The following is a 22,752-nucleotide window of genomic DNA, read 5'->3' as shown; positions in this document are numbered from 1 at the left end:
CAGAGCCTGCACATTCATGTGTTCACCAACTTGGAAGCTCTCTGAACCTTGATGTTTAAGGGTTTTTGTGGTGGTTTCACTACATAGGCACAGTTGATTAAATCCTATTCTATTAGTGATTGAACTCAATCTTCAATCCTTCTCCCTTCTTCAGAGGTCTGGAGGTGGGGCTGAAAGTTCTAATCCTCTAATCACTTGATTTTTTTTGGTGACCAGCCACCATGAAGCATCTAGGACCCTTTGTCCCACTGCCTCCCATTGAGCTATCTCATTAGTATATAAAAGACAGTACATTCCAAAGGTTTTTGGAGCTCTATGCCGGGTACTGGACACAAAGACCAAATATTAATTTTTTATTATACCTCAGTTGCATTATTGTATTGCTTCAAATTCTGTATAAGTAGTGAATATTACTGAATGTTTTTGGATTTAAGCATATGTGACATTAAAAATTTTTGTACATCATACATCATTTTCCATTTTTGTACATCCAACATTTTAATAAAACATTGGTTAAAATGAACAAAAATACATCAATTTAAAATTTTTAATTTCTGTTGTTTCATTGGAAATTTTTTACTGTATATTATTAGGCCTGGTTAGTCATGGATCTGACAGTTTGGCCACTAATCCAAAGCAAATAGTAAATTCACTTGGGAAGAATATAATTTACTGGACTTGAGTATCTGTACTCTTTTCTTTAAAAGAGTGGGTTACCCTGGAAGTTTACTTCTTCCTTTTTGGTATTTATATGCTTGAATATTTGTGCTGGTTCGGCCCGGCATGGTGGCTCACGCCTGTAATCCCAGCACTTTAGGAGGCCGAGGCGGGTGGATCATGAGGTCAGGAGATCAAGACCATCCTGGCTAACATGGTGAAACCCCGTCTCTACTAAAAATACAAAAAATTAGCCAGGCATGGTGGTGCACACCTGTAGTCCCAGCTACTCGGGAGGCTGAGGCAGGAGAATGGCGTGAACCCAGGAGGCAGAGCTTGCAGTGAGCCGAGATGGCGCCACTGCACTCCAGCCTGGGTGACAGAGCGAGACTCCATCTCAAAAAACAAAAAAACAAAAAAACAAAAAAACAAAAAAAAAACCGGTGGGTTACCATGGAAGTTTACTTCTTCCTTTTTGGTATTTATATGCTTGAATGTTTGTGCTGGTTCTGGGGAGGGACCTTTTTGCCTTCAGGGGACATTCGGCAATGTTTAGTTTTCACAGCTGGAGGGTGAGGATTGATACTGTTATCTAACGGGTCTCTAGATGCCAGGAATGCTGCTAAAAATTCTATAATGCGCAGAGCAGCCCCCACAGCAAAAAAATTATCTAGCCCAAAATGCTAATGTTACTGAGTTTGAGGAATCCTGCTGTAGGCCAATATGGGCATCACCAGTCTTTAGATGGTATTTCAAGCTTTGAAGCTATGGATATCCTCATCCACTGAACTGATTTTACCATTTTGATAGATACAGAGAACTATTTCTCATTCTTGTTCCCCAATGACTTATTGAGAGATTAAACTGCAGCCATCCAGATTACCTAAATATGGTTGTTAGCTAATCTAGAGTGTGGTTTTGGGGGAAAAAACAAAAACAAAAACAAAAACAAACTATTACTATAAAGTAAACCGATACTGTCTTTATAGTCCTAAACCCTTAGGGAAGACTTTCCAGATCATCACTGAAAAATGCTTTAGGACATTGGTCTGGGAAAAGATTTCATGAGTAAGAACTCAAAATCACAGGCAACAAAAGAAAAAAAATAAATGGGTTTATGTTCAACTACAAAGCTTCTGGACAGCAAAGGAAACAGAGTGAAAAAAGAACCTATAAAATGAGAGAAAATATCTGGACACTACTCACACTACAGGGGATTAATATCTAGAATATACAAGGAACTCAAACATCTTAACAGCAAAAAAAATTGATTTAAAAATGGGCAAGTGATCTGAACAGACATTTCTCAAAAGACGTACAAGTGGCTAACAAATAAAGAAAATGCTTAACATCACTCATCATCAAAGAAATACAAATCAAAACCACAGTGAGGTATCTAACCCCAGTTAGGCTGTTATCAAAATGACAAAAAACAAAACAAAAACAATAAAAATGCTAGTAAGGATGCAGAGAAAAAAGAAGTCTTATACTCGGTGGGAATGTAAACTAGTACAGCTACTATGGAGAACAGTATGGAGATTCCTCAAATAACTACAAATAGAACTTTTTTTTTTTTTTTTTTTTTTGAGGTGGAGTCTCGCTCTGTCGCCAGACTGGGATGCAGTGGTGCGATCTTGGGTCATTGCAACCTCTGCCTCCCGGGTTCAAGCGATTCTCCTGCCTCAGCCTCCCGAGTAGCTGGGACTACAGGCACATGCCCCACACCCAGCTAATTTTTGTATTTTTAGTAGAGATGGGGTTTCACCATGTTGGCCAGGATGGTCTCGATCTTTTGACCTCGTGATCCGCTTTCCTCGGCCTCCCAAAGTGCTGGGATTGCAGGCGTGAGCACTGCGCCCGGCCCAAATAGAACTATTAATAAGATATGATTCAGCAATCCCACTACTGGGCATTTATCCAAAGGAAAGGAAGTCAGTAAACCAAAGAGACATCTGTACCCCTATGCTTATTGCAACACTAACTAGTAGCCAAGATAGGGAATCAACCTAGGTGTCCAACAACAAATGAATGGCTAAAGAAGATGTGATGTATATATACACAAAGGAACATTATTCAGTATAAAAAGAATGAAATTCTATCATTTGTGACAACATGAATGGAACTAGAAGACATTAGGTTAAGTGAAATAAGCCAGGAACAGAAAGTTAAACACCACATGTTCTCACTCATATGTGGAACCTAAGAATAGTTGATCTCATAGAAATAAAAAGTAGTGCAGAGAATACTAGAGGCTGGGAAGGGAAGAAGGCAGGTCGGAGGATAGGGAGAGATTTGTTAAAGGATATAGAATTACAGCTAGATAGGAGGAATAAATTCTAGTGGTCTGTACCACTGTAGGCTGACTATAGTTAACAATGGTATATAGTTTCAAATACCTAGAAGGAGGATATTGAATGTTCTCAACACAAAAAAATTATAGATGTTTTAGATGATGGATATCCTAATTACCCTGATCTGATCACTATAGACCATATGTATTGAAATATCACTGTGTACCCCAGGCATATGTACAGTTATTATTTGTGGATTAAAAATAAAATTTCTGGCTGGGTGCGGTGGCTCACGCCTGTAATCCCAGCACTTTGGGAGGCCGAGGAGGGCGGATCATGAGGTCAGGAGATCGAGACCATCCTGGCTAACGTGGTGAAACTCCGTCTCTACTAAGAAATACAAAAAAATTAACCGAGCATGGTGGCGGGCGCCTGTAGTCCCAGCTACTTGGGAGGCTGAGGCAGGAGAATGGCATAAACCTGGGAGGCAGACCTTGCAGTGAGCTGAGATCGCGCCACTGCACTCCAGCCTGGGCGACAGAGCAAGACTAAATAAATAAATAAAATAAAATTTCTTTTTAAAATTTATTTATTTATTTTTGAGACAGAGCCTTACTCTCTCTCCCAGGCTGGGGTGTGGTAGCACAGTCTTGGCTGACTGCAACTTCCGCCTCCTGGGTTCAAGCGATCCTCCCACCTCAGCCTCCTGAGTAGCTAGGGCATCACCATGCCTGGCTATAAAAAATAAAATTTCATTAAAAAAAGTATTGAAGATGAAAAGAATTCTGGAGAATGGTTGCACAACAATGTGAATGTACTTAACACTATTGAACTGTACATTTAAATATAGTTAAAATGGTGAATTTTATGTTACATGTACCTTACTACAATTTTAAAAAGATACTTGTATCCAGTTCTTGATAGTTTCTTATGCAGTCTACTAGTTTTTTTCTCTAGGACTTTTGTTCTGTTTTCTTCAGTGTTTTTTCTTAGTCAAGAGAGTTTATAATCTCTCAGGTGATTTTTCATCCTTTTCCAGCTGTTCCTTAGTTTTAAAGTATACAAGTTAGCCCTCATCTTAAAAATTGGACAATACTGGATTGATGTGAAGTTATAATGTTTGGATTTTAGTTTATAAATGTTAATTGAAGTATTTATCAATTTAGGGAGCTATGAGTGGTCATTGAATATTGAAAAAGAAGTGTTTAGCTTCAGATACATTCAGTATAAAGCTTACTCATGATTTCATATATTGTTTTTCTTTCTTTCTAATAGGCTTTCAAGGATATGCTGTATTCAGCTCAGGACCAGGCACCTTCTGTGGAAGGTAAGATGAATTAACCCTTAAGTTTAGTCACAGAAAACCTCTTTTTAAGGAAAGATATTTTGTACTGCAGAGTATAAAACTAATATGATAACCTGTCCTATTATATAGGTCTTTTTTTCCCTTTTAATAATATATATTATGATTATTTTATATTTTATTCTAAATTTTTCTCTTGTCTAGCTCACCTTTACCCTATGACGGATCTTTTACTATGTCTTTGTGTCACCTTAGGACTGTGAATCGTATATATTGGTTTAGTCAGAAGTTTTTCTGTGTAATGCTTCCTTGCCTTCCTTCCCCTCCCCTCCTTCCTCCGTCCATAAATTACACAACATAGCTTTTCCTTTCTATTTATGTCATGCCTTTAGAGTGGGACCAGTAAAACAATGGAGAATGTTTACAATGGATGTGTGTGTGTGTGTGTGTAAGCATGTTTATGTATACATGTGTACATGTTCTCGTGTCAGTAAATAGGAGCTAATTCAACAACTATTCTTGAGGGAGAATGTTCCTTCTCAGGCTGGATATTCTTTTTTATTTTATTTTATTTTATTATTACTATATTTTAAGTTTTAGGGTACATGTGCACAATGTGCAGGTTTGTTACATATGTATACATGTGCCATGTTGGTGTGCTGCACCCATTAACTCGTCATTTAGCATTAGGTATATCTCCTAATGCTATCCCTCCCCCCTGCCCCCACCCCACAACAGTCCCTGGTGTGTGATGTTCCCCTTCCTGTGACCATGTGTTCTCTTTGTTCAATTCCCACCTATGAGTGAGAACATGCGGTGTTTGGTTTTTTGTCCTTGCGATAGTTTGCTGAGAATGATGGTTTCCAGTTTCATCCATGACCCTACAAAGGACATGAACTCATCATTTTTTATGGCTGCATAGTATTCCATGGTGTATATGTGCCACATTTTCTTAATCCAGTCTATTGTTGTTGGACATTTGGGTTGGTTCCAAGTCTTTGCTATTGTGAATAGTGCCGCTATAAACATACGTGTGCATGTGTCTTTATAGCAGCATGATTTATAATCCTTTGGGTATATACCCAGTAAAGGGATGGCTGGGTCAAATGGTATTTCTAGTTGTAAATCCCTGAGGAATCACCACACCAACTTCCACAATGGTTGAACTAGTTTATGGTCCCACCAACAGTGTAAAAGTGTTCCTATTTCTCCACATCCTCTCCAGCACCTGTTGTTTCCTGACTTTTTAATGACAGCCATTCTAACTGGGGTGAGATGGTATCCCATTGTGGTTTTGATTTGCATTTCTCTGATGGCCAGTGATGATGAGCATTTTTTCATGTGTTTTTTGGCTGCATAAATGTCTTCTTTTGAGAAGTGTCTGTTCATATCCTTCGCCCACTTTTTGATGGGGTTGTTTGTTTTTTTCTTGTAAATTTGTTTGAGTTCATTGTAGATTCTGGATATTAGCCCTTTGTCAGATGAGCAGGTTGCAAAAATTTTCTCCCATTCTGTAGGTTGCCTGTTCACTCTGATGGTAGTTTCTTTTGCTGTGCAGAAGCTCTTTAGTTTAATTCAATCCCATTTGTCAATTTTGGCTTTTGTTGCCATTGCTTTTGGTGTTTTAGACATGAAGTCCTTGCCAATGCCAATGTCCTGAATTACCGGTATTGCCTAGGTTTTCTTCTAGGGTTTTTACGGTTTTAGGTCTAACATTTAAGTCTTTAATCCATCTTGAATTAATTTTTGTATAAGGTGTAAGGAAGGGATCCAGTTTCAGCTTTCTACATATGGCTAGCCAGTTTTCCCAGCACCATTTATTAAATAGAGAATCCTTTCCCCATTGCTTGTTTTTGTCAGGTTTGTCAAAGATCAGATGGTTGTAGATAGGCGGCATTATTTCTGAGGGCTCTGTTCTGTTCCATTGATCTATATCTCTGTTTTGGTACCAGTACCATGCTGTTTTGGTCCAGTACCATGCTGTTTTGGTTACTGTAGCCTTGTAGTATAGTTTGAAGTCAGGTAGCGTGATGCCTCCAGCTTTCTTCTTTTGGCTTAGGATTGACTTGGCGATGCGGGCTCTTTTTTGGTTCCATATGAACTTTAAAGTAGTTTTTTCCAATTCTGTGAAGAAAGTCATTGGTAGCTTGATGGGGATGGCATTGAATCTGTAAATTACCTTGGGCAGTATGGCCATTTTCACGATATTGATTCTTCCTACCCATGAGCATGGAATGTTCTTCCATTTGTTTGTATCTTCTTTTATTTCCTTGAGCAGTGGTTTGTAGTTCTCCTTGAAGAGGTCCTTCACATCCCTTGTAAGTTGGATTCCTAGGTTTTTATTCTCTTTGAAGCAATGGTGAATGGGAGTTCACTCATGATTTGGCTCTCTGTTTGTCTGTTATTGGTGTATAACAATGCTTGTGATTTTTGTACATTGATTCTGTATCCTGAGACTTTGCTGAAGTTGCTTATCAGCTTGAGATTCTGGGCTGAGACGATGAGGTTTTCTAGATATACAATCATGTCATCTGCAAACAGGGACAATTTGACTTCCTCTTTTCCTAATTGAATACCCTTTATTTCCTTCTCCTGCCTGATTGCCCTGGCCAGAACTTCCAACACTATGTTGAATAGGAGCGGTGAGAGAGGGCATCCCTGTCTTGTGCCAGTTTTCAAAGGGAATGCTTCCAGTTTTTGCCCATTCAGTATGATATTGGCTGTGGGTTTGTCATAGATAGCTCTTATTATTTTGAGATACGTCCCATCAATACCTAATTTATTGAGAGTTTTTAGCATGAAGCGTTGTTGAATTTTGTCAAAGGCCTTTTCTGCATCTATTGAGATAATCATGTGATTTTTGTCTTTGGTTCTGTTTATATGTTGGATTACGTTTATTGATTTGTGTATGTTGAACCAGCCTTGCATCCCAGGGATGAAGCCCACTTGATCATGGTGGATAAGCTTTTTGATGTGCTGCTGGATTCGGTTTGTCAGTATTTTATTGAGGATTTTTGCATCGATGTTCATGAAGGATATTGGTCTAAAATTCTCTTTTTTTGTTGTGTCTCTGCCAGGCTTTGGTATCAGGATGATGCTGGCCTCATAAAATGAGTTAGGGAGGATTCCCTCTTTTTCTATTGATTGGAATAGTTTCAGAAGGAATGGTACCAGCTCCTCTTTGTACCTCTGGTAGAATTCGGCTGTGAATCCATCTGGTCCTGGACTTTTTTTGGTTGGTAAGCTATTGATTATTGCCTCAATTTCAGAGCCTCTTATTGGTCTATTCAGAGATTCAACTTCTTCCTGGTTTAGTCTTGGGGAGGATGTATGTGTCGAGGAATTTATCCATTTCTTCTAGATTTTCTAGTTTATTTGCGTAGAGGTGTTTATAGTATTCTCTGATGGTAGTTTGTATTTCTGTGGGATTGGTGGTGATATCCCCTTTATCATTTTTTATTGTGTCTATTTGATTCTTCTCTCTTTTTTTCTGTATTAGTCTTACTAGCGGTCTATCAATTTTGTTGATCTTTTCAAAAAACCAGCTCCTGGATTCATTAATTTTTTGAAGGGTTTTTTGTGTCTCTATTTCCTTCAGTTCTGCTCTGATCTTAGTTATTTCTTGCCTTCTGCTAGCTTTTGAATGTGTTTGCTCTTGCTTTTCTAGTTCTTTTAATCGTGATGTTAGGGTGTCAATTTTAGATCTTTCCTGCTTTCTCTTGTGGGCATTTAGTGCTATAAATTTCCTTCTACACACTGCTTTGAATGTGTCCCAGAGATTCTGGTATGTTGTGTCTTTGTTCTCGCTGGTTTCAAAGAACATCTTTATTTCTGCCTTCATTTCATTATGTACCCAGTAGTCATTCAGGAGCAGGTTGTTCAGTTTCCATGTAGTTGAGCGGTTTTGAGTGAGTTTCTTAATCCTGAGTTCTAGTTTGATTGCACTGTGGTCTGAGAGACAGTTTGTTATAATTTCTGTTCTTTTACATTTGCTGAGGAGTGCTTTACTTCCAACTATGTGGTCAGTTTTGGAGTAGGTGTGGTGTGGTGCTGAAAAGAATGTATATTCTGTTGATTTGGGGTGGAGAGTTCTGTAGATGTCTATTAGATCCGCTTGGTGCAGAGCTGAGTTCAATTCCTGGGTATCCTTGTTAACTTTCTGTCTCGTTGATCTGTCTGATGTTGACAGTGGGGTGTTAAAGTCTCCCATTGCTGGATATTGTTTTAACACTCCACATCAGGTTTTTAAAATGAGAGTTGAGTGCGAAAAAATATATATCGAGAATATTCTAAGTTGGATGTACAGAATAATACCTTTATAAGACACCAAATTCTATGAAGTTATTCTAGTGACAAGCTATTAGAGACTTGTTCTTATGACAACAGTTAATGAAGTTATTTAATAAAACTGTAGATTTATAGTAAAAAGTCTCATTTCATCAATCATATAAAAATATCCATCTTTCATCTCAAACCATTCTGAATTAAAAATGTATTTCCTCTGAACGTGTAAAAATCTCTTGCCTTATCATATTAAGTCAGGAATTGGCATTTAGTTTCATGTCACTGAATTTTAGACTATAATATATTTAATTCTCTAATATTTAACTCAAGACACTTAAGGTTTAACAGTAAGTTTAGTTTTCTATTGGGTTATCTTTTATTTTATATGCCATAAAGTATACCTCCTTTAACTATTTTTAAAATATAAGAAAAATGAAATTCCATAGAAGCTGAACTGATTCCTTACCCTGAGTAACTTGCTTTAATATTGGTTCTCTTATTTTACTATTCTGTTTGTAACAAAGATACTCTGAGATATATTGAAAATGATGATGATATTTATTCATCCCCTTTATGCTGGAGCATGTTTCTTGTATTTTTAAAATTTTCTTTCAGCTATTATTAGAGAAAAACTGAATTTTGTGAAAGTACGCTCAAAATGACAAATATTTATAGTTAAGAGCCTTTTCTTTCATTATCCAGAGACATTAACTTCTTTGGGCCATGTTATAGGGGAAGTATTGTAGGAACATGTACTACTTTCACAAGAAAAACATCTGCACACATTCTTTCTTTATACTTTCATGTAAACATACTATAAAACTAGTTTTATAGTGAATTAGTACCTTCTTAGTAGGACATTTCAGGGTGGTACCTTTACTTCATTGATAAAATAGGCTTTTTCTCAAAAGTAAGTCAACAAAACAATTTCAGTGTATTGAGAAATTATGTTTACTTTAATTTGCTCTCTGTTACTCAAACAAATAAACACATTCAAATTCCTAGTTGTTTTGTTTCGTCCTTTGAGAGTGAATTTCATGAATCAGTTATACATTGCAAACAAATCTCTATTTAAAATAAATGTTTTATGATTATAACTAGGAAGTGCTAATATTCTGAAATAATATAGATAAGGATTTACTCTCAGGTATTCCTTATCAATTTATATGTAAATATATATTTCAGATATATTTCTGATGTATTTCATTATCTACTCTTCTATGTAATCACTGGTATTTCTGATATAATTCTGATATTTCATTACCTACTCTTCTATGTAATCACTGGTATTTTTGTGTAACCATTTACATTGGAAATATGTGACTGAGATGTTGACTTAGAATTCTGTGTTACAGATTATACAGTATGTTATTAATTTTTTTTTTTTTTTTTTTGAGACAGTGTCTTGCTCTGTCTCCCAGGCTGGAGTGCAGTGGCGTGATCTCGGCTCGCTGCAACTTCCGCCTCCTGGGGGTTCAAGTGATTCTCCTGCCTCAGCCTCCTGTGTGGCTGGGATTACAGGTGCCTGCCACCATGCCCGACTAATTTTTGTATTTTTAGTAGAGATGGGGTTTTGCCATGTTAAGCTGCCTGGCCAACATGACCAGTTTTGCCATGTTGGCCAGGCTGGTCTCGAACTCCTGACCTCAAGTGATCCACCCACCTTGGCCTCCCAAAGTGCTAGGATTACAGACGTGAGCCACTGTGCCCAGCCTATTGATTTTTTAAATAATGCATATTTAAATTTTTACTATTTTGTTATCCTTTTCTGCAGAAAGACTTGTAAATATAGAATACATGGCAGTAGATTAGGGGATTAAAGTGACTAGAATTGTGGGGTTTTTATAATTCCTGATGTCAGTGAGTATACTACCTCTTGATATTTGTAACAAATTATATTAAACTGCAAACTGGAGGTTTCCCATCAGTGCATCAGTCAGTCATACCTTAATAATCAGGGTTGTTCTGAGGCAAGATAATTTTTTACCTTTATAGGTTAAGTATAACAGTTCTTACATATAGTACCCATTTGACATTGTGTCAAGTTTTCAGTGATACAGAACTGTGGAAAATATAAAGTGAAATATCTTTTACCTTTTCTCATGCTCCCCACTCCCAGTTTGCTGTCTCAGTAATTTTATGGAATTAATCTACTTGGGTAAATGCTCACATCCTTACATCTTTATTTTTTTTAAAACTGCCTGTCTTCCCTCTTTCCCAGGATACTTTTGAAATTAGATATATATAAATTACATGCTGTATTTGATTAATCTATTTTAGTTTTTACTCTGAATTAATTGCAAGGAAAGCTTCAAACTTCATTTTGTCGTATTCTTTTTAAAATGTATTTTTTGTTTAAAAGCATAAGTGTTTTCTACTCTTTATTTGTGATGGAAAAATATGAGAATCCAATAGTCAACCTAGGTAATGGAACTAAGAAATTGACATTTCTAATGGAAAGGGACATTAAAAGATAATTTTGCTTAACCTTTGTTTTAGATTTGTGCATTCTGAGACCACTTTAAGGTTGCATGACTCAGTAATGACAGTTGGGATTATTAATGCTCTATTTGACAACAAAAGAGAATTCTGGAGATTAATATAAAAAGACTTTTTAAAAAATGACTTTGCATTTTTCTCTAAATGATATATTTGAATATAATTTTAATTGGACATTTCCTTGTGTCTCTATTTTTAAAAGATTTAAGAATTTTTTAAAACATTACTTTGAAAAATACTAGACTATTTAACTTGTTAGAAAAAAGCAAATTGTCTCTTTCAATAAATTTCTCTCCTAATTTTTTTATTACTCCATATAGTTCCCAGAAGTATTGGGGAAGGTTTATAGAATAAGATAGCACATATTAGATAACAGTAGATACAGAGCTTAGAATAAGGGGAAAATGAAGACAGAATAGTGAGAGTAAAACTAGAGTAAATTTAATAGATAGAATAGATACCATGAGGATTCTGGAACAGAAAAAGAACATCAGGCATAAACTAGAGAAATCTGGGTAATGTATGGACTTTAGTTAATAATAATGTATCATTATTGATTCATTGATTGCGACAAATGTACCATATTTATGTAAGACGTTAATGATAGAGGCAGCTGGGTTGAGGGGATATTGGAACTCTCTGTACTATCTTTGCACCTTTTCTGTAAATCTAAAACTATTCTAAGGTTAAAAGTTTATTTGCCCATTTGTGATGGCTGACACCTGTAATCCCAGAACTTTGGGAGACCAAGGCTGGCATATTACTTGAGGTCAGGAGTTCGAGACCAGCCTGGACAACATGGTGAAATCACGTCTCTACTAAAAATACAAAAATTAGCTGGGTGTGGTGGCGCATGCCTGTAAACGCAGCTACTCTGGAGGCTAAGCAGTGAGAATTGCTTGAACCCAGGAGATGAAGGTTGCAGTGAGCTGAGATTGTGCCACTGCTCTCCGGCCTGGGCGAAACAGCAAGACTCTGTCTAAAAAAAAAAAAAGTGTATTTAAATAAAATAGATACCGTAAGGTTTTGTACCATTGACAGAATGTAAATTCAGCTCTGAATTTTCAGAGGATAGAAGAAGACATTATTTCAAAATTGATACAAGGTGAATTTACACCAGTTCCTCAGAAAAAGTAGCTCTTACTGAACATGAAATTTGAGAGGAAATTCTTCCTTGGACTCTCACGGAGAGTCTTTTGTTTGTGTGTGTTGAATAGTATCTCCAACAATAGTTTTACAAAGAACATGACGGTGAGTTTTAATAGGCTGCTTCTTGTAATCCAAGGATGTAATGTAAAAATGTATTACTATGACCTACAATTCCTAAATAATCTGGTCTTAAATCATAAATGTCCATGATCTCACCTTCTACATTTCCCCCATTTTTTCCTAGGCTCCTTTCTTTACCTAAATCAGGCCAAGCTTCCTCTTGCAGTCTAATATAGCCACTTAGTCACTTTATATTGCTTCACTGTAGTTTATTTCTTTGCATAGCATTTGTTACTTACTGATATCTTGTTTTAAAAATTGAATAATTCTCTTTCTGGAATGTAAGTCTCTTGTGACTAGTGATTATGACTTTTTAAAATTTTTATATCTAGTATCCGAAATAGGCATGTAGTTTACATATTTACTTGACACATCATTGAGTAGGAATAAAAGTGAATCCTTTTCCTCAATTCCTTGAAGCCAATGTACTGTTTATAAAAAAAGGAGTAAATTAACCTAGGTTGCTTCTCTATGTGTGTGTGTGTTTTAAAAATTTTTCAAATTCTCTTGATCTATTATGTTTAGATGCAGAATTTTACCTGCTGGTTAGATGGCCAAACATATTATTAGTAGTTGTTGTTTTACAGTACTGGCATTTTGGTTTCATAAGGTATAGTCTGAGATGACACATACGGTATTTTTTAAAATTAGTAGAGGAGCAGATGATACAAGATTATAATTTTAAAGGTTTTTTGTTTTTGTGGCATGTTTTATTGCTGAGAAACTATATTTTATGAAGTATTGAGAGACTATGTATTTTGTCAAAACACCAATTAAACCATTTCTTTTTGTGTTTTTATGTTTAGTATGCCTCCTTTCAAAGATACATGAAATTGGCATAGATTTGAAAGACCATATGTGAGTTGTTAGAGGATTTTTTGATATATATCTACTCAGTGGAATGTATTTTTTAGACTATTTAAATTAAAATAGACCTATTGCTTGATAGTTTTCCTTGTATATTTTGCTTATCTTTTTATCTTACAATACATTCCTTTTGATGGAGAGTGTACATAGCTAATGTTAGCTTAATTCATCTCTGACTCAGCTTAATACAGCTATCTGACTTTCTGAAATTGGATGAATAGAGATAAGGACATAAATAACTGGCCACCACACTAGTCTCTGTTTTTCTGCCATTTCTTCTTTAGTCTCCCTGTTCCCTCTCCAGTCTTGTGAACAGGTTTTGTTAGAAATTTTGGCTTAGGTTCTCTCTGCATATTCTGCTTGGTTAGCAGATGTGTTACAGTCTCCCTAAGCTCCTTAGAATTCAGTTCTTAGTGACATTGAAGATGAAAGTGCGCTTGTAAATTATTCATTCTTATTATACGCTTCAATGGACAGGGTCTACTTCAAGCATCTTCTTCCATGTCACCCCTGTCCCTAGATCTTTGTTGTTTTAACAGATGTGAGCTTGCTTTTTAATTCTGGAGAATGGAAGACTGAATTGCATTTCTAAAATTCATGAAGTAGTTTTTGCATTTATAGGATTACTGTCAAATATGTGCATTTATATAACATTACTTTTTCATGTTATTTTAAATCTTGTCCCCTCTCCCCAGTTTCCACTTTGTTATCCTGCATATTTATCTCTAAAAAAATTATTTACATGACTTTTCTGACCTAGCTATAAAACAATTTGATGTTTATAATAGGCAGAGTTATATTTAATTTGCTACATTTTCAGCTGGGCAAAGGCAGGAGAGTAGCTTTTCTAAGTTCCATTTTTCTGTTAGCATTGTTTTGTCAGTAAGGTACCCTAGTCATTTATTGTCTCTGCTTGAAGTGGGATAATGTTGCATGAGAAGACTATACAAGGGACTAGTAGTGAGGTTAACCCCAAGAATGAAGTGGTAGATCTATCTGTAGGCACTGAGCCTTGTTGTGAGAGCCATAAAGAAATACAGATGGCTAAGAATGGAGGTTGAGACAATAGCCAAGCCAACAAAATAGTTGCCATCTCTTTAAGAATGATATATTTTATTCTTCATTAACTCCCTTTAGGAAGGATGAAAAGTTCTGATTGATACTCAAAGTCATGTAATGGAGTTATTTCTGAAGGGTGTGCCTTATTATTTGTTTCATGTTTACATTGGAAAGTGATTTGCATATTCATTTGTATTATGGAAATGACAGCTTGTAGATAACAAGAACTATTAACTTCAAAAATGGACTCGTATATTCTATAAAGATGTCACTAACTTCAGTCTAGTTCACTAAGAGGCAAGGTGTACTTCTGAAGAACAAATAGCATTGCTATTTGATTTGAAGAAATATCTACTTTTTCACAGAAAGAGAATTAGATCTAATTTAATGCTCATTGTTATGACATTAGATAATGATATAAATAGTAAAATTATGTTATGATAACAAATATAATTTTTAGTAGCATACAGGTAGGAAGCTGGAAGCAATGAAGAAATGTCATAAACACGGGTTTATAATCCTTTCTTTGTGATACTGTTTAATGCATCTTTAGTGTTTAAAATATTTCATCACCTGTAAAAGTCGCTAATGTATGAAGTCACTGTTTTAGTTATCACACAGTGTCATTTCCTTTTTATTGTCAAGTTTGAGAGAAGGTAATGAAATAGGGAAGAGATAATGATAAAACATTAAATCATGGAACAAAAAAGTTCTGGGAATTACAAATATAGACTCTACATTGTAGAGGAAAAGATACCAGCAGATGAATCTGATGATTTCAGATAGAATTTCCTGAAGTAGACATTAGAAAGCTGGAGCAATTGTTAAAGTTTAAAGTTGGCAGAGTTCAAAGTAAGGGAAGTTCCTTTTTGAGTTGCTTTCATTTTCTTTAGGCAAGACCACCTAAGGTGTTCAGTAAAGAAACAACGAGAAAGCTAGAAAGAAGCATATGAAGTTGTGAGCAGAGAGTAGTGGTTTTCCAGTATTAGGTATCATTGAATAAAGGAAAAATTCCTGCCACTGAAATGGAAGAGATACTCTAAAAATCATTTAGAGTAGCATTGACTTCAGTTATCTGAGGCAGTATGAAGAAAAAAAGGTAGTCAATAATTGGAAAAGTAGATAACCTCTTGCATTAGTTTCCTTCGGTTGCTGTAAAAACCACAGACCTGGTGGCTTAAAATGACAGACATTTATTCTCTCACAGTTTTGGAGGCCAGAAGTCTGAAATCAAGGTGTCTGCAGGGCTACCTTCCTTCTGGAATTCTGGGGGAGTATCTGTTTTTTGCCTCTTACAGCTTCTGGTGGTTGCTGGCTTTCTTGGCTTGTGGCCACTCCAATCCGTGCCTCTTTACCTTGTCCTTTGTCTGTCCTCTGGGTATCTAAGGACATTTGTCATTGGATTTAAGGTCTGCCTGGACAATCCAGGATGATGTCATCTCAAGATCTATAATTACATTACAAAGACTCTTTTTTCCAATAAGATCACATCACAGATTCTAGGGATTTGATATAGATATCTTTTTTTGGTGGAGGGGAAGGAACACTTTTGTGCCTACCATATTCTTAAAAAAATTTTTGTTGTTGTTGTTGTTTTAGAGACAGGATCTTACTCTGTCATCTAGGCTGTAGTGCAGTGGCAAAATCATAGCCCACTGCAGCCTCAAACTCCGGAGCTCAGTAGACTGTCCCACCTCAGTCTCCCGAGTAGCTAGGACTACAGGCGCATGCCAGTGTGCCTGGATAATTAAAGAAATTTTTTTGTAGAGACAGGGTCTTGCTATGTTGCCTAGGCTGATCTTGAACTCCTGGGGTCAAGCGATCCTCTTGCCTGGCCTCCCAAAGTGCTGGGATTATAGGCATGAGCTGCCATTCTCAGCCTACTATATCCATGCTTTTACATTTAAAAAAATATTATAATGTTTTTCAAATTGTGAACTAGAGCTTGAAGTCCAAATGAGGCATTTGCTTCAAGTGTTTCTACCTGCTGTATTGTGAAAGGAGCAGTCAAATGGTGTCAAAGAAAAATTCAGGTATGATCCCGGAAAGTGAAAAACTGGCCAATAGATATTAGTCAGACTTGAGTGTATAAAATATAGTAGAGGACCATTTATCTGCCTCTAGTGATAGTTACCTGCAAAATATTCCAAGTTATGCCTCAAATTTATCTTTATTTCCGATATCCTTCCTGAGGGAAACAAGGACCACAAATCTCTTTTTAGTACACTGGATCAATGTATTCCCCTTCCCCAATTTTTTTTGATTGTGGAACTTTTTAAAGACATAAAAAAGTGGTGAGGATGTATAAAGAACCCCATTTTTCAACAATCGAGCTTTAACCATTATCAGTGAAGGGGCTAATCTTGTGTCACCCCGACTCCTGATTGTTGTGCGCACACACACACACACACACACACACCATGTTTTCTTTATCCATTCATCTGTTGATTCCATATCTTGGCTATTGGGAATAGTGCTGCAATATGCATGTTGGTGCTGATATCCCTTTGATATACTAATTTTCTTTTCTTTGGATTGGGGGATTAAGTGGTCATTCTATTTTTAGTTTTTTTTCAGAAACCTCCAATCTGTCGTTCCCAGTGGCTGTAGTAATTTACATTCCCACCAACAGTGAATAAGAGTCCCCTTTTCTCTGCATCTTCAGCAGTATTTGTTATTTTTGTCTTTTTGATAATAGTTATTCTAACTGGGGTAAGTTGATATCTCATTGTGGTTTTGATTTGCATTTCCCTGATGATTAGTGATATTGAGCACTTTTTTCATATACCTATTGGCCATTTGTATGTCTTCTTCTGAGAAATGTCCATTCAAATCCTTTGCCCACTTTGTAATGGGATTGCTTTTTCATTATTGAGTTGTTTGAGTTCCTTGGGTATTCTGGATACTACTTGCTTTTCAGATGAATAGTTTGCAGATATTTTCTCCCACTCTGCAGGTGCTGTCTTCACTCTGTTGATTGTTTCCTTTGCTGTGCAGAAGCCTTTTAGTTTAATGTAGTCCCATTTGTGCGTGTGTGTGTTTGTGTTTGTGTGTGTGTGTGTATGCGCGCGCACGCGCGCACTTTTGTTGCCTGCGCTTTTGAAGTCTTAGTCATGAAATGTTTTCTCAGACCAATGTTCTGAAACATATCCCTTTGTTTTCTTCTGGTAGTTTTATAGTTTCAGGTCTTACATTTAAGTCTTCTGTCCATTTTGAGTTGATTTTTGTGTGTGGTGAGAGAGGGGGATCTAGTTTCATTCTTCTGCATATGGATATCCAGTTTTCCCAGCACCATTTTTCGAAGAGGTTGTTCTTTCTCCAGTGTATGTTCTGGAGCCTTTGTTGATAGTCAGTTTTCTGTAAATATGTGGGTTTATTTTTGGATGCTTTATTCTGTTCCAATGGCCTGTGTGTATGTATTTAGTCCAGTATCTTGCTATTTTGGTTACTATAGCTTTGTAGTATACTTTGAAGTCAGGTAGTGTGATGCCTTCAGCTCTGTTCTTTTTGCTTGGGATTGCTTTGGTTATTCGGAGTCTTTTGTGGTTCCATGCAAATTTTGGGATTTTTTTTTTCTATTTCTGTGAAGAATATCATTGCATTTTGATAGGGATTGTATTGAATCTGTAGATTGCTTTGGGTAGTGTGGTCATTTTAATGCTATTAATTCTTCTGACCCATGAGCATGGGATATCTTTCTGTTTGTGTTGTCTTCAGTTTCTTTCATTGGTGTTTTGTAGTTCTCATCGTAGAGGCCTTTTGCTCCTTCGTTAAATGTATTCCTGGGTGTGTGTGTGTGTGTGTGTGTGTGTGTGTGTGTGTGTGTGTATATATAGTAGCTATTGTAAATGAGATTGCTTTCTTTTCAGTTCATTATTGGTGTATAGAAACCCTACTGATTTTTTGTATGCTTATTTTGTATCCTACAACTTTACGGAATTTATCAGTTCTAAGAGGTTTTTTTGGTGGAATTGTTAGGTTTTTCTATATCTAAGATCATGTCATCTATAAAGCAGGACAACTTGACTTTCTCATTTCCAATTTGGATTCCTTTTTATTTCTTTCTCTTGCCTGATTGCTCTGGCTAGGAATTTCAGTGCTATGTTGAATAAGAATGGTGAAAGTGGGCAAGAATGGTGAAAGTGGGCAAGAATGGTGAAAGTGGGCAAGAATGGTGAAAGTGGGCAGTTGTTACAAGGAAGGCTTTCACCTTTCCCCTTCAGTATGATGTTGGCTGTGGGTTTGTCATATATGGCGTTTATTATGTTGAGATATGCTCTTTCTATGCCTAGTTTGTTGAGAGTTTTTATCATGAAAGGACATTGAATTTTATCAGATGCTTTTTTGTGTGTGTCTATTGAGATGAGCATATGGTTTTTGTTTTCTGGTGATGTGATATTTCACATTTATTGATTTGTGTATGTTGAGCCATCCTTGCATCCCTGGGATAAATCCCACTTGATCGTAGTGCATTATCTTTTTGATGTATTGATGGATTTTGTTTGTTAATATTTTGTTGAGGATTTTTGCTTCTGTGTTTGTCAGAGATATTGGCCTGTAGTTTTTTTGTTGTGTCTTTGTCTGATTTTGTTATTGGGGTAATGCTGGCCTTGTAGAATGAGTTAGGAAGAGTTTTCTCCTCTCCAGTTTTTTGGAACAGCTTGAGGAGAATTATTGTTATTTATTTACAGGTTTGGTAGGATTCAGCAGTAAAGCCATCCAATCCTGGAATTTTCTTGGTTGGGAGACTTTTTATTACTGATTCAGTCTTACTACTCGTTATTGGTCTTTTCAGGTTTTCTGTTTCTTCCTGATTCAATCTTGGTAGGTTGTTCAGGAACTTAAACATTTTCTCCAAGTTTTAAAATTTGTTAGCATTAATTTATTCATAATAGTGTCTAATAAGTTTGTATTTTTGTGGGATCAGTTATAATGTCTCCTTTTTTCTTTCTAATTTTATATGGGTCTTCTTTTTTTCATGGTTAGTCTGACTAGTAGTTTATCCATTTTATTTTTTCGAAAACTTTATTTTGCTGATTGTTTGTATATTTTTTTAGTCTCTATTTTTGTTTATTTCTGCTCTGATCTTTATTATTGCTTTTCTTCTACTGATTTGGGTTTGGCTTGTTCTTGCTTTTCTAGTTCATTGAGGTGTATCATTAAATAATTTGAAATCCCTCTACTTGTTTGATATAGGTATTTATTGCTATAAACTTTCCTCAGCACTGTTTTAACAGTGTCCTGTAGGTTTGGGTATGTTGTGGTTCTATTTTCACTTGTTTTAAGACATTTAAAATTTTTAATTTCTTTATTGACCCAGTGGTCATTGAGGAGCATGTTGTTAATTTTCATGTATTTGTATAGATTCCAAAGTTCCTCTCGTTATTGATTTATAGTTTTATTCCATTGTGGTCTGAGAAGTTACTTGACATTATTTTGATTTTTTAAAAATTCTTGAGATTGGTTTTGTGGCCTAACATATGGTCTGTCCTAGAGAATGTTCCATGTGCTGATGAGAAGAATGTTTATTCTGCACCTGTTGGGTGAAATGTTCTATAAGTGTCTGTTGGGTCCATCTAGTTTAAGTGCAGTTAAGATGTTTATTTGTTTATTTTCTGTCGAGATGATTGATCCAATGGTGAGAGTAGGGTGTTGAAGTTCCCAACTATTAGTGTATTGGAATCTCTTTCTTTAGATCTAGCATTTGCCTTAAATATCTGGGTGCTCTGGTGTTGGGTACATACATGTTTAGAATTGTTACATCTTCTTGCTGAATTGATTTTTTTATCATTATTTAATGACCTTCTTTGTTTCATTTTACAGTTTTTGACTTAAAGTTTGTTTTATCTGATAACAACTCCTGCTCACTTTTGGTTTCCATTTGCAGGAGATATTTTTTTCCTTCCCTTTCAGTCTATATGTGTCTTTACAGGTGAAATGGGTTTCTGGTAGGCAGCATATAGGTGGATCATGTTTAAAAAATCCATTCAGCTAGTATGTATCTTTTAAGTGGGGAATTTAATCCATTTACACTCAAGGTTATTATTGATAGGTGAGGACTTATTCCTGTAATTTTGTTCATTGTTTTCTGTTAATTTTATACATCCTTTGCTTTTTTCTTCTGTTCTTATTGTTTATCATGTGGTTTGGTGGTTTTCTGTAGTGACAACATTTGTCTCCATTTTCTTTCTCATTTTTGTGTATCTGCTGTACCAGTGAATTTTATACTTCAGTGTGTTTTCATGATGGTAGATATTATTCTTTAGCTTTCAGATGTAGAATTCCCTTAAGTATTTTAGGACTGGTTTAGTGGTGATGAATGAATGCCCTCAGTTTTTGCACATTTGGAAAAAAAAGTATTTCTCCTTCATTTTTTAGGGATGGCTTTGTTGGGCATAGTATTCTTGGCTGGCAGGTTTTTTTCTTCCAGCACTTTGAATATATCATCTCATTGTCTTCTGACCTGTAAGGTTTGTAGTGAGAAATCTGCTGTTAGTCTGATGGTAATTACTTGATATGTGACTTGACAATTTTCTCTTGATGTTTTCAGAATTCTCTCTTTGTCTTTGACTTTTGATAGTTTGACTATAATATGCTTGGCGGAGGACCTTTGTGGGTTGAATCTGTTTGGGAATTATTGAGCTTCTGGATCTGGATAACCAAATCTCTTGCAAGTCTTGGAGAGTTTTCAGTTATTTTGTTAAATAGGCTTTTATATCTTTACCCATCATTTCACCTTCTGGGATTCCTAGAATTAGAATATTTGTCTGCTTTATAGTGTCCCATATGTCACATAGGCTTTCTTTAGTTCTTTTATTCTTTCTTTATTTTTTTTTTGTACTGACTGGGTTGTTTAAAAAGACTTGTCTTCAAGTTCAGAAATTCTTTCTTCTGCTTGATCTAGTCTATTGTTGAAGCTCTCGATTGTATCTTTTATTTCATTCATTGACTACTTCAGTTCTAGGATTTGTTTGATTTTTAAAAATGGTATCTTTTTGTTGACTTTCTCATTCCGATCATGAATTATTTTCCTGATTTCTTTATATTGTTTATCTGTGTTCTCATTGAGTTTCTTTAATATTATTTTGAATTGTTTTTCAGGCATTTTATAAATTTCTCTTTTTTGGGATTTTTTTTCTTTTTACTGGAGAACTTGTGTTTCTTTGGAGATATCATATTTTCTTGCTTTTTCATGTTTCTTGCATCCTTATGCTGATATCTGCACCTCTGATTTAATAGTCACTTCTTCCAATTTTATGGATTGACTTTCTTAGAGAAAGACTTTTTCCTGTAGGCATAACTATAGTGTTGATTGGGTAGGTTGCTTTGGTTTTGATTCTGGGTAGGGCAGTAGTGTAGTTTCTGAATTATTTATGTAGCTTTAATTAGTGTCAGTGGTATCTATGAGTTTCTCATTGGCTTAGACTGTGTTTTTTAGTGAAGGCTGTTTTGAGGCTTTGCTAGGGATGAAAACACTAGACCAGCTAGTCCTTGGGCACCAGTGGTGGTGGCACTGGGCAAGGTGGGCAAGGTGGACATGTCCCCAAGCCACTGGATGGCATGTGTGGATGCCAGCAGTAGTGATCAGGGTGGGTTGATTCCCAGGTCACTAGTTGGCACACTCAGACTCAAGCAGTGGTGGTGATGGGTGGAGTGGGCTTGTCTTCAGTTCCTAGACGTCATATACGTATGTCAGCAGTGGGCAGAGCAGACCTATCTGCAGGCCTCTGGATAACGCATGCGGGTGCCAGCATCAGTTGGGTGGGTATTTCCCAGTTCCTAGGCTCCCAGATGATGTGCGCAGGTGCTGGCCATGGTAAGCAGGGCAGACCTCTTCTCAGGCCCCTGATTATGCACATAATGCACCAATGGTAGGCAGGGCAGATCAGTCCTCAGTCATCCTGATGACAGGCGCAGCTACTGGCAGCAGTGGTGAACAAGGGCAGGACTATCCTCATGCCCCCAGATTTTTTACATGGCCCCTAATTGTTTTATGTGTATTTTAAGATTTATTAGCTTGAATAGGGACCCAAATAAGATTCATCATACAATATATTGTGATTGATTAGTAGGTCTCTTAATTTTTCATTGGTTTATAATGACACCATTCGGTACAGAAGGCACTAGCCATATGTAGCTATTTACATTGATTAAAACTGAAATGAATTAATCTGGTCCTTAGTTGCCCTACCCATATATCAAGTACTCAGTAGCGATATGAGGTTAGGGGCTACCATACTGGACAGTACAGATTATTTCTCTTATTACAGAAAATTCTGTTTGTTAGAGCTAATTTATAGGTTTCTGCTGCATCTCTTTTTTTTCTTGAATTTTTGGTTTGTCTTTTTACAATTTTATTATTGTTGTTGTTATTTTTTGATGGAAGAAACTGGCTTATTCAGGTTTTTTGTTTTTGTCTCCCAGAGTCTGGATTTTGCTGATTGTACTCCTGTGGTGCATCTTAGCATAGTTTCTGTTCTCTTTATTTACAGTAAATTTGTAGTTAAATCTAGAAGCTTGTTT

The 22,752-nt window shown here is 36.2% G+C and overlaps 1 protein-coding gene across 2 annotated transcripts in view; it reads left to right on the top strand.

Moving 5' to 3' along the window:
* Positions 1–22,752, top strand: part of XPR1 (xenotropic and polytropic retrovirus receptor 1) — a 246,563-nt gene that overhangs the window by 46,075 nt on the left and 177,736 nt on the right. For both annotated transcript variants that reach the window (XM_003824723.4, XM_034941805.3), the window contains exon 2: positions 4,224–4,275. In XM_003824723.4, the coding sequence (XP_003824771.1) occupies positions 4,224–4,275 (52 nt within the window). The remainder of the gene's footprint in view (positions 1–4,223; positions 4,276–22,752) is intronic.

This window comes from Pan paniscus, chromosome 1, assembly GCF_029289425.2.
Source record: "Pan paniscus chromosome 1, NHGRI_mPanPan1-v2.0_pri, whole genome shotgun sequence".
Lineage (NCBI taxonomy): Eukaryota > Metazoa > Chordata > Mammalia > Primates > Hominidae > Pan > Pan paniscus.
Note: the sequence above shows the minus strand (reverse complement) of the source record. Positions and strands in the feature narration are given on the sequence as shown.